The 12641-nt window shown below is 48.4% G+C and overlaps 1 protein-coding gene across 4 annotated transcripts in view; it reads left to right on the forward strand.

The window, feature by feature from the left end:
- ANKFY1 (ankyrin repeat and FYVE domain containing 1) overlaps nt 1-12641 on the forward strand; it is a 67497-nt gene that overhangs the window by 46699 nt on the left and 8157 nt on the right. For all 4 annotated transcript variants that reach the window (XM_065908469.1, XM_065908470.1, XM_065908472.1 and 1 more), the window contains 9 exons: nt 2266-2497; nt 3707-3805; nt 4045-4198; nt 5052-5220; nt 6529-6647; nt 7305-7461; nt 8377-8577; nt 10078-10254; nt 12147-12294. In XM_065908469.1, coding sequence (XP_065764541.1) covers nt 2266-2497; nt 3707-3805; nt 4045-4198; nt 5052-5220; nt 6529-6647; nt 7305-7461; nt 8377-8577; nt 10078-10254; nt 12147-12294 — 1456 coding nt within the window. The remainder of the gene's footprint in view (nt 1-2265; nt 2498-3706; nt 3806-4044; nt 4199-5051; nt 5221-6528; nt 6648-7304; nt 7462-8376; nt 8578-10077; nt 10255-12146; nt 12295-12641) is intronic.

A 12641-nucleotide genomic window follows, 5' to 3' on the forward strand; every position in this document is an offset into this window, starting at 1 on the left:
ATATAAGATAAAAAGAAATAAATTTAAGTGCTTATTAGTGTAGCATCTGGGACTTTAGAAAACTACATGATAGTTATTTTTACTTTATAATTTTCAGACAGGGAGGATGTGCTCATCTTTAAGATCATGTTCATTTTATAACTACTTTGTGCCAGGAGCCTTAAGGTTATTATCTCTTTCAGTTTTCACAGTGGATCTAAAAGCGTCATGTATTGAAGAGACATTAACGCCATCTGTAAATCCCTCATTTCAGAGTCAAGTGCCTTGAGACTCTGGAAAGTTAAGTGGCCTAACCATAAGTTAGGTACTTCATCAGTAACGGAGTCAGTGTTACGATGCAGGCCCTAGGACATGCAGTTACACTTCTCTCAACAGTGCTGGGCAGGGCAGTAAACAGTAAGCTTGGTGTAGAAGACAATCCAGCGTGTCATGGAAGCACAGGGGAGAGGGCAGTGCTCTTTTTTTCTCACCATTAAACCTACTGATCTGTCTGCTTCTAAACCCACGGCTGGCCTGCTCTCCAGCTAGAATGATGGCATGGCCTATAGGCACCAGTGACTGGTTTCTTGGTTTTGTTTCTGCCATCATGTGTCTCTGCCTCTGTCTGTCTCTCTGCTGTATCATCCCTTTTGCCCACTGTTCATTTCTAATAGCTACAGACATGCTCTGCTGCTTCTCAATCTTTAAAAACATCCTCCTGTAGGCCCACAATGTCTCCCTTCTCACCTCTGGCTGGCAGAGTGGAGGTCCAGGCTGCAGCCAGGAGGGAATCATCTGGACAGGCAATGGCTTGTCCCAACCTCTCATATTGGATTTGGACCCAACAGGATGGGTTTCAGGGGGAACTGCAGCATGATGGTCCATGGGACCTCTGTGGCTCTCAGAGGCAAGGGTTGGAGAGTTGTTGGACCTGAGAAGAGGAGGGAACTGACCAGGGGAGGAATTGTGGGGAGGGCAAATTCCATTTTGTGATTGTTGAACTCCTTTTTAAACATTCAGGTGGGAGTATTCTGTAAGCAGTGGGAAAATTGGGTGTACGCACAGGACGGGGGAGCTGGGTTTGAGAATCTCCTGCTTGTAGATCCTGGTAGAAGCCATGGGGGTAGCTAAGAGAATCCAGGGAGGCTGTGTGGCGGAGAAGGTCTGGAGCAGAAGGCCGCCCTGGGGAGGAGGCTCTATGCGGAGAGGGGAGAATGGCTCCCCGGAGCTGGTGGAGGGAAGGAGTGAAAGAGCCAAATCCTTGTCACCCAGTAAGAATCACAGTGGCAGGACCTACCGGAAATCCAGGACCCAGAAAATCAAGAGGCAGAAATAAAAGCATTAGCTAGAAATGAGGAAATTACAAAGAAATTACCCAGCTCAGAGTTCAAAGTGGTTCCCTTTGGGAAAATAAAATTTCCTTTTTTAGGAAAATGAAAGTGGGTTCTTGCTATCTTTCGCAGCAAGCCTAGTAGGTAAAGTTCTTGGACTCAACTTGTTTAATGAGTATGTGTAGCTTCAGTAGGAGCTGGTGCAGAACAGGGTATTGATGGTTGTTCCCATTTATTTGGGTGAAAAATCCCACGTATGTCTCCATGTGTACATGTATTTGTATTCACACATATATACGTGTGTTTATGTCTCCCTGTGGCTATTCTGTCCCTTGATAGAAACGTGAAACTGGCAATGATGCTTCCTTCAGGTGAGGATAACTGGGTGATGGGGGCTAGGCATGAGGGGAAGCTTCTTTTCACTGTATTCTCTTGTACCTTTTGAATATTGAATCAGGTCCCTGTATGTAAAAATGTTTCTAATTTTTAAAAAGTGGGAGAAGGGGGTCTTTTCTTCATCAGAGTTCCAGATGAAGTTGATATGAACTGGTTAGAGAAGCAGGGCTTAGTGTGGTGATCGACAGACAGCACCACTTTAGTGACGCTTGAAGGTCATCTGTGGTAGTTCTTTAATAACAATCATGTATTATTTTTATAATTAGCAAAATAATTATAAAAGCAAAGTGAAGGGTGGAAATGCAGAAGATGAGGATCCAGGGCATTCGGAGGGTGCTGGGAGGACATTGGAGGAATCTAGGACGATGGCACAGCGTGGGGGAGGGAAAGGAGACCTGAGGAGCACGTGGGACAGAGGTCATGGAACTGGTGACAGGATGAGCACAGGGTTGCATCTGGCGTTGGGGACCTGTGTAACAGCGCATAAGCTGTCTCCATCCCTTTGCAAAGGGGCTCCCAGCCTGAAGTGCTCTGACCAGGGCCACTTGCTTCCGTTCAGGGAGAAACCCCGCTGCACACAGCCTGTCGGCATGGCCTGGCCAACCTCACTGCAGAGCTGCTGCAGCAGGGGGCCAACCCAAACCTGCAGACGGAGGAGGCCCTGCTGTCCCCGAAGGAGGCCGCGTCCCTGCCCAGCTCAGCGGACAGCAGCGTCTACCTGCAGACACCCCTGCACATGGCAATCGCCTATAATCATCCAGATGTGGTGTCTGTCATCCTGGAGCAAAAAGGTAGGAATTTGGGGGTCCTAGTCCCCAAAAGATAGGGGTTACTGCCCATCACCATGACCCCCAAACAGTGGTTTAGAGTAGTTAATGACACAGTTGATGTTTCTCCTATTGGTGAGTTTCCTTAGTTGAAAAATCCTTTGAGCTCCAACCAGATAAGTGTATAGTCTGGTTCTAGCTACAGTTTTTTCCTGTGTACATTTGTAGGATGGGGCCTGCCCACTTCACCTGTATGATTAAGGTGTTAAAGCCTTGTATTTCCCCTCTCTTATTTTGGGGGGTTTTCCCAGGACATACTTCAGGGGCAGGTCGAGCAGAGCTTTGCCTCGTCAGCACTGTCTCTAAGAACTCTGCTACCACCGGTCTTCCACGAGTTGGTCGGCCTTCTCATCCACCTCTCTGTCTCTCTGGCAAGTGAACCATGATAGAGGAGCCAGAAAGGGGGGGCCAAGGAAGCCCCTGCCGTGTGGGAGGCTGATTTCCCTCAGAATGTCATTTTCCAGTTTTTTTTCCTTCCTGCCCTGAAATTTGTTTTACTCTTCCCTTCATCCTTGTTGGAGCTTCCCTGGTGGCTCAGTGGTAAAGAAACCACCTGTCAGTGCAGGAGACAAGGGTTCAACCCCTGGATCGAAAATATCCCCTGGAGAAGGAGATGGCAGCCCGTTCCAGTATTCTTGCCTGAGAAATCCCATGGACAGAGGAGCCCGCTGGGCTACAGTCCATGGGGTCACAAAAGCGTCGGACACAGCTTAATGACTAAACAGCAGCAGCAGCACCCTTGTTAAGGCCAGCATCCTTCAGCACTGTGCTTGTGGAAGGAAGTGGGGTGCTAGGTAGGCTTTGCCACCGCCTTTGCCCACACGGAAGGTATAAGATGGTAGGGCGTATGTGTTAAAAAAAATGTTGCCAGTTCATTGCTTTGGTCCCTTTTTGGTAATCAAGAAATTAATGTGTGTTTCCATAGTGGAGCCTCTTTTCCTTTTGTGAACATCCAGTGTTTTAACCTTTACAACCATTCATTTACCTCATAAGCTTTGCTCCAAATTATCAAACGTCTTGGCTTCCAATTCCCACAACAAGATCTGTCAGTTCTCTTTGTATAGAAGTGATCAGTCAGTCAGTTTGAAACTGAGCTTGCATTCTCTTAAGTACTTCCAATGTGATCCACGGGATGGTGAAATCAGGTGTTTTTTTCCTCTTAAAAAAATGTAGCTAATGCTCTTCATGCCACCAACAACTTGCAAATTATTCCGGACTTCAGTCTCAAGGATTCTCGAGACCAGACTGTGCTGGGCCTGGCATTGTGGACTGGTAAGGCGGTGTCAGCGGCTGCAGACAGGCGTGTGCCAGAGGGTGGGTGTGCGAGGGAGGGAGGTGGAAGGGTTGGAGCTAATCGTTTGTGTAGACTAGCCTTTCTGTTTGGGTTAAGCCTATAGTAATGTGGAAAACTGCTGGCCTTGCGAAGTCGAGAGGGTGTGTTTGTTGTAGTAAGAGGCTGAGGAAGTGGGAGAAGCTGAGCCGGCATTAATTGGGGCTTGTCTCTTTTGCAGGCATGCACACGATCGCAGCACAGCTGCTGGGCTCTGGGGCTTGCATCAATGACACCATGTCGGATGGGCAGACCTTGCTGCACATGGCCATGCAGAGGCAGGACAGCAAGAGTGCCCTCTTCCTCCTGGAGCACCAGGCAGACATAAACGTCAGGTGGGCTGGAGCAGCGTCCGCCAATGCACCAGGTCACGTTTAATTGACGTGGTTTAAACGCATGGCCTCACTTGTAGGGAAGATTTTTGTTCCTTGTTAAATAAAGGAAGAGAAACAGTAATTCTCAAAAAGTGCAGGTACAGTGTTGAGAAGGGGAACTCAAAGGGGGAATTGTGTACTTTGGTCTTATTTGAACTTATCAAGACCAGGGCACAGTATGGCACAAAACTCACCAAAATGGACAATACAGAAATCAATTGTTGAAGTAGGGATTTCACTTAATAATGAAGAACTTTCCAACAAATGAGCTATCAAAAGGCTCAAGGAGGAATTTCCTTGAAGTCCAGTGGTTAGGACTCCACATTTCCACTGAGGGGCCCTGGGTTCAGTCCCTGTTTGGGAACTAAGATCCATAGTGCAGGGAAAAAATAATAAAAAAACAGAGGAGGGAAGGCTTGCAGGGCAAAAATACACAGTTAAAATTTTTTATTACTTTTGTGTTTAAACGAATTTATCTTCAGTGTCAGCTGACCTACAGTGACTGAGTAGATGAAAGTGTTTTGTCAGATGGGTGGTCAGGGCGGCACTTTATCCAGAGGCTGTGGGAGCCGCTGTGAGAGGTCAGTGTGCTGAGCAGCTGGGTGCAACGGAATAGCCTGGCGATACGCTTTTTTTAAAAGGCAGGAGGGACAGATGCTATTGACAGGTTGAATTTCTCTGAAAGCATATTGATGGATGTAAGTGAAGCTTGTTTGGGGTACAGTGGACTCTGGCCTCCAGGATTCCCAGAAGGGCACCCTCTGTCATTTGATCCCAGCTCCACACATTTGTTCTTGTGTCTGTGTCCAAGCAGGACTCAGGATGGGGAGACGGCCCTTCAGCTGGCCATCAGGAATCAGCTTCCCCTCGTCGTGGATGCCATATGCACCAGAGGAGCTGACATGTCTGTGCCGGATGAACAGGGGAACCCCCCGCTGTGGCTCGCACTGGCAAATAACCTGGAGGACATCGCATCCACTCTGGTGAGACAAGCTCAGCTTCTGCTCCGCTTCCATGTGGGGGTGATATGTGTCAGAGATGGATTTGGCACCTCCATTGCGATCATAGCGAGCAGGAGATCTGCCAAGTAGCAAATTGGGTCAGGAATGAGCATCTTTGAAAGTTGTGTTCAGGAAACTTGGGGTTCAACATAGTCACGGCCCACATCTTTTCTCAGGCTGTCTTTATCAATAAAACTACCAAAAAGTAGGAGAGCTGAGGCCCCTCCACCGGGTTCTTCTCCTGAGGTAGCTTAGCTGGCTGTGGGTTGCCCTAACTGTCGCCAGGGTGATAACTTAGGAGTGTCCACCTTATTCAGAAGATAGAGCCCAAAAGCAGACGTAACCCCAAAAGCTCATTCAGTTTTCCGAAGGGCTTGAAATGTGATTTTAAGACATTTTGCACCTGAGGGTTTTAGCCGGTTGTTCTTGAGATTACCAGTTCTTTGCAGAGTATATGTTACTGGGGGGTATAAGTAAGAGTGTGTGTGTGCACGTGCGTGTGTGCAGGCACTTGTCTGTTTTCTGTCCCTTCGTGTGTGTGTGTGCACATGCATGTGTGCAGGCACTTGTCCATTTTCTGTCCTTTCGTGTGTGTGTGCACATGCATGTGTGCAGGCAGTTGTCTATTTTCTGTCCCTTCGTGTGTGTGCATGTGCGTGTGTGCAGGCACTTGTCTATTTTCTGTCCCTTCATGTGTGTGTGTGCACATGTGTGTATGCAGGCACTTGTCTATTTTCTGTCCCTTCGTGTGTGTGTGCACATGCATGTGTGCAGGCACTTGTCTGTTTTCTGTCCCTTCGTGTGTGTGTGTGCACACATGCATGTGTGCAGGCACTTGTCTATTTTCTGTCCCTTCATGTGTGTGTGTGCACATGCGTGTGTGCAGGCACTTGTCTATTTTTGTCCCTTCGTGTGTGTGTGCACATGTGTGTGCAGGCAGTTGTCTATTTTCTGTCCCTTCGTGTGTGTGTGCACATGCGTGTGTGCAGGCACTTGTCTGTGTTTTCTGTCCCTTCTATGACACAGCTTTAGAAGGTGCTGATCAGACACATCTTTCTTTTATTTCTCAAATCCTTCCCACAGAACCTAGTGCACAAGATTGCACTAAAGCAGATTTTAATCAGTGTTTGTAAAATGAGTGAATGGTACAGATTAAAATAATTACCGGCTAACTATCAGCTGGATCTTACCTGAAAGATGTACGTAATGGTGGCTTAGGGCTGAGAGACGGTAATAAGCATGCTCAGCTTTGCCGGGCAGCATTTGTGAGTGATCTGTGCTTCCCTGCAGGTCAGGCACGGTTGTGACGCCACGTGCTGGGGCCCAGGGCCGAGCGGCTGCCTCCAGACGCTGCTGCACAGAGCCATCGATGAGAACAACGAGCCCATCGCCTGCTTTCTCATTCGCAGGTCTGAGAGGCCTGGGTGTCCCTCCAGATCTTGTTTGGAGTTTTGCAAACTGGCTCTCTTCTCTCTCAGTCCACCTATAGTCTTGACATGTCTGTAGCTGGCTTGACCTTCATATTGAAGGCTAGCGAGGGTCATTGTTCTGTCAGGTCCGGGCAGCCAGGGGCTTGACTCTCTGATGAGGAGAGGGGTTCATGTGCCTAGATCAGAGAGTGTAAAAACTAAGCCAGTTTCCTGCTTTGGGAACCATATTGGCCCCTGTCATCAGCTCAGACCAATTCACACAGTGAGACCAAGAGGCTGGTGTGGAGGAAACCGAATGGCCTCTGCCGGACTCCACCCCAATGCCGGAGCCATGACAGCCTCCATGGCCTCAGTGCAGGAGGTGTGGGAGAGTGCAGAGTGAGGTTGTGCAGGACAGCGTTCAAGCCACCATTCTCAATCTTTAAATGCACACGAATCCCCTGGGAAGCTTTTAAGAGTTCTGATACCCAAGTTGCCTCCAGGACCAGTGGCTGAAGAATCTGTGGGAGCAGGACACAGCAATATTTGAGACCAAGGACTACAGTCCTTGGCGGCAGCCAGCTTTCTGTGGAGTTGTATGAGGCTGCTGCTCCATGCCTGTCAGCATGCCTTCCTCTCACTTCCCCTTCCTTTCAGTGGCTGCGACGTGAATAGTCCCAGACAGCCTGGTGCTAATGGGGAAGGAGAGGAAGAGGCCAGAGATGGGCAGACCCCTCTGCATTTGGCTGCCTCCTGGGGGCTGGAAGAGACAATCCAGTGTCTTTTGGAGTTTGGTGCCAATGTAAATGCACAGGTAGGAAGGGTCTCTCTTTTCCGGGTAGAGGGATGGTCATCCCAGAATCAGAGAAATTTCCTCTAATGTCCTTGCAGTCTCCGGTCCTGGGCCCCTGCTTTTCCATGAGTGGGCCAAAGGGGCAGACACAGGAAGTGGCTGTCTCCTGAGTCGTACAGATGTCTTGTTGCTGTTTAGTTTCTCAGTCGTGTCTGACTCTTGGTAACCCCATGGACTATAGCCTCCCAGGCTCTTCTGTCCATGGAATTTTCCAGTCAAGAATACTGGAGTGGGTGGCCATTTCCTTCTCCAGGGGATCTTCTCGACCCAGGGAATCCAGGGATTGAATCTGCATCTCCTGCACTACAGGCAGATTCTTTACCATTGAGCCACCAGGAAGCCCCCACAGCCTGTCTCATAATTGTAATTATTCCAGGTCAAAACTTTTTTCTTCTGTGTCTTTGTCCTTTCTACAAAGTGAAGAAGATTTGTTCAATCAACTTATCTTTGCCACCTGTCCCCGTTAGTTACAGATTGCCATTGAGAATTTGTTCTAGTCCCAAGCGGAGTACTGTATTTAAGAAAATGTTCAATAGCTCAATAGAACATCCCTGAGTCATGTTCCTTGATGCTTTTCAGCATTCTAGCCTGTATGTGCTGCTCTACTCATCTGGCAGATGAGTAGTGGTTTAACTTGGAGATGAGGTTGACTGCAGCTTCTCTAAACCAAATGTGTTTGTGTCCCTGGGTTACTGGAGCATGGAGGTAGAGTGGCTGTCAGTCATCCTGTGTTTGGCCTCTTGAAAAGATGATTTCAAATTCAGAGTGGTAGTGTTGATTCTCAGAACTGAATTGGATTTAAAACTTTTTCCCTGTCATATTTTCCCTGGATTTTATCTTCACTTGGATGTTGAAATCTGTGCCTGGTCCCCAAAGGATGCAGAAGGAAGAACGCCTGTCCACGTGGCCATCAGCAACCAACACGGTGTCATCATTCAGCTGCTGATTTCTCACCCTGACATCCACCTGAACATGCGAGACCGGCAGGGCCTGACCCCCTTTGCCTGCGCCATGACCTACAAGAACAACAAGGCGGCCGAGGCCATCCTGAAACGGGAGTCTGGGGCTGCTGAGCAGGTGAGTGAGCGACACCCAGGCTAAACACAAGTCTCGAACTAAACAGGTCTCTTCCATATAAAGGTGTTTCTTCAGTTTTGGCCATTCAGGTGCCCGGTCACTGCTGGATGGAATGCGCCTGCTCTGCCCTGCACGTCAGCCACCCAGTGGTGCCGCGTGTACAAGGAAGGGGCCTGGTGACAGGAATTCTCATCTTGCAGAACTGAGGGCACCCTTTGCTTTTTCTTGGTGTTTTACTTGCCCCAGTAATGAATGTCATAGAAGGGCTTAAACTGACCTTGAGGAACTTTTAGGTTTTAATGGCGCTGCCACCATTCAGCTTAGCAGTCTCAGTTGTCCTTGTTCTGGACACTAAGCTGTGGACCTACAACATCAGACTGGGCGAGGAGACTGTGGCAACTTGCCTGAGGTGGGAGCTGGGCTGGCTTTGTGAGGTCAGTCCTCAGATAGGTGCCTCTCCACCCAACTCTTAGAATACTGCTGAGATCTCTGAGTAGCCGTTTATGAAGGTAAAATGGAAATTTGGGACCTGAACAAAAGTCCTAACATGGGTGAAGTCTTTGGCTTTGTACTTCAGGCTTCCGTGCATCCCTTTTCTTCAGCATTTGCCTCGGTGTGACTGATTGTGTAGGTGTTAACCTCACCCTTGCTCACATGGGGTAAAATGTTCTTCAATGGAGACAGTCCTTTCACTTTTTCCTCCCCATGTAGTGTGAAACCAGTGCAGATACATTGCTGGGTGTATGTGGTGTGTGTCGGGGGGTGGATGGCTGGATGTGTGTGTGATGTGAAGGATGCTGGGTCTATGTGTGTGTCAGGGTGGTGGATGGCTGGATGTGTGTGTGATGTGAAGGAATGTGTTATGTGTGTAGCATGTGTGTCTCCCTTAGCCCTCACACTGACATGACAGCCCTGGTATTTGGCATACCCTCTGTGGTTGGATTTGAATGACCCGCTGTCTGCTGTACATCAGTGGAACAGTGTCTGTGACATACTGTTGGCAGCCTTCCCCAACACGAATTATTATCCTGTAGCTCACTGAAAGAGGAGACTTTTCTGGAAATTTCTGAAAGCTCATTTGGCTGCTCACGGGTCAGACTGGCATTGCTGCTTTGGTGTTAGAGTGCTGGGTGTTTGTTTTAGCCAAAGCAGGAGACCCCCATGGCCAGCATCATCTGTGCCTCTCCCCGTGCAGCCGAGTGTTCTGCTGGCCTCCTTTCCCGGTCTTTCAGGTTATCTCTTGATTGGCCTTCCAGGTCCACTCCTGCTGCAGGAGGATGCCAGGGCAGCTGGTTTAGCTCCCTCGCTTTCTGACCACATGGATATGGCCGTGCACACACAGTCCTCTGGACAGATACGCAGAGCGGGTCTGTAGTTTGGGGGTTGGGATGGGGGGACTGCAGTGCGGCCTCTACAGGGGTCAGTGCAGCTCACAGGTGCTCGGGAGGCATTCTTGCAGGGGGCACCCACTAACATTTTGGCTCCCACTTGTTGCCTTAGGTGGATAACAAGGGCCGGAATTTTCTGCACGTGGCAGTTCAGAACTCTGATATTGAAAGCGTCCTGTTTCTGATCAGCGTCCAGGCGAACGTCAATTCCAGAGTCCAGGATGCTTCCAAGTTGACCCCTTTGCACCTTGCTGTCCAGGCAGGCTCGGAAATTATTGTCCGCAACTTGGTGAGTGTCCCTGAAACATTACTTTTGTAACCTGTGGACAAAGCACGTTGTAGGGCGTGTGGAGACTCCCTTGTCACAGGTGTTTTGCCAGGTATTGGGAAAGGCCAGTGGGAATTTAGGGAGCAGCCAGAACACTTGGGAGAATGTGTGTCTGTGGGCAGCATGTCCTGTGTGCCCAGTGGGCAGATGCTGAGGTGAGGCCATGAGGGAAGGTAGGCTGTGGCCTGAAGAGGCAGGCAGGGGCATCAGGAGACAAGATCATGTCTCTGTCCACCTGCTCTGTGCCAGGCTCTCAGCTGGCGCTTTCCAGGGAGTGCTCTCTCTTTGTCGTTGGTCTTTATTGCTTAACGTTTTGAGGCAGAATTGACAAACAACACATTAGCCTCAGGTGTACAACATATTGGACTTGCCTGGTGACTCAAATGGTAAAGAATCTGCCTGCAGTACAGAATACACAGGTTCAATCTCTGGGCTGGGAAGATCCCCTGGAGGAGGAAAAGGCAACCCAAGCTAGTATTCTTCCCTGGAAAATCCAGTGGACAGAGGAGCCTGGTGGGCTCCACTCCATGGGGTCGCAAGAAGTTGGTCATGACTGAGCAACCAAACTCAACATACTCTGTTTCGTTGTATATTTTGTGCAACATGTTGATTTGATAGTTGTATATGTTGCAAAATAATCACCACTAATCTACTTAACTTATTTCACCATCATAGTTGCAAAAATGTTTTTCTCGTGATGAGGATTGGTTTTTTATAAAGATTAATTTACGAATTTTACTTTTTGGCTGCGCTGGGTCTGTGTTGCTGCACGTGGGCTTCTCTCTGGTTGCAGCTGGTCGGGGGCTACTCTTCATTGTAGCGCGCGGGCTTCTCATGAGCAGAGGCTTCTACTGTGGTGGATCATAGGCTTTAGGCACACAGGCTTTAGCAGTTGTGGTTCTCGGACTTAGTTGCTTTGTGGCATGTGGGATTTTTCCAGACCAGGAATCAAACCGGTGACCCCTGCATTGAAAGGCAGATTCTTAACTACTGGACCACCTGGGAAGTCCGAGGATTTTTAAATCTACTCTCTTAGCAACTTTCAAATATATAATATGATATTTATTCACTATGTAGTCTTTTTTATTAGCAGCTGTCTTTGAAACTTTGTTAGAAAGTGGATGATGAGTGAATATATAAGGTATTATTTAAAGGGCCTTCTTGCTTTGATTCTGCACTTCTCTGTGTTGCTTTCTTTCTTTTAAAAAAAAAATACAAAAATAGTATATTTTTATTGTGGAGAAACTTAAAACACAAAGGACAGAAAGCGGTTAGTATCTCCCTTTCACTCCCAACTCTGCCTTGAATTTGGTATATATGCTTTTAAACACCTTCATTGTGTGTGTGTGTGTGTGTGTGTGTGTGTACACATTACACTCTCTCTCTCTCCTGAAATGGAATCACACTATCTTACCATCTTCTAACTTATCTTTCACGATAAACCGTAAATTTTTACCATTTTAGTGGCTATCTATTTTACTATTGGTATATATTGTAGCTTTCATAACTAAACCTTTTCTGCCATCTGGTCTTACTGTTATAAAGAGTGGACATCCTTGTGTCCACTGTGTGAGGATGGTGAGGATGGTATAGATCACTGCAGTCCTGTGTAGTTTTTTTATATTCCGTAGTTTTAGAATATCTGAGTCCTAAGGAGTGGCTTTTTGGACATTTTGGTAATCGCCACTTTCCCCTTGGGACAGATTTTGTGGGCCTGAGCCTCCCCAGGAGTTGGCTCCCAGCTTAGCCAGGAGGGCAAACCCTGGAGGCCAGGAGATTGGCAGGCTTGGCTCCTTACGTCAGACCTTGGTTGGTGGTGGTAGAGCGGCTGCTCATGTAATCAACTTCAACAGCTTCTTGCAGGTGCCAAAGTGAATGAATTAACCAAGCACCGCCAGACTGCCCTCCACCTCGCTGCCCAGCAGGACCTGCCCACCATCTGCTCAGTCCTCTTGGAGAATGGAGTGGACTTTGCTGCTGTGGATGAGAATGGAAATAACGGTAATTCCCAGGCGTTCCCTGTGTGTGGTGCCAAGGGCCTCAAGCAATCCCTTCCTTCTGGGGTGGCAGGACAGCACGCACCATTGGGTCTGTTCCCCATCCCGGAGATTGGCTCTTACAGGAGCTGGGCTGTGACAGGAAATGCCCTGAGCTGGGCATGCAGCCTGCTCCTGATGTGACTGGTGACCCTAGAAACCTAAATGGCTTCTTGTGAAACCATTAAATCTCACCTTTGGATAACTGCAGAGGCACAAAGCAGATCTTAGGAGGTTGCATGTAGATTTATTCTTGGGGGCAGTAAAGACTGGAAAGGAGGGCTCTCTGAGCAGATGGTGGCTGCTCTGACT

Source organism: Muntiacus reevesi, chromosome 18 (genome assembly GCF_963930625.1).
Source record: "Muntiacus reevesi chromosome 18, mMunRee1.1, whole genome shotgun sequence".
Taxonomy (NCBI): Eukaryota; Metazoa; Chordata; class Mammalia; order Artiodactyla; family Cervidae; genus Muntiacus; species Muntiacus reevesi.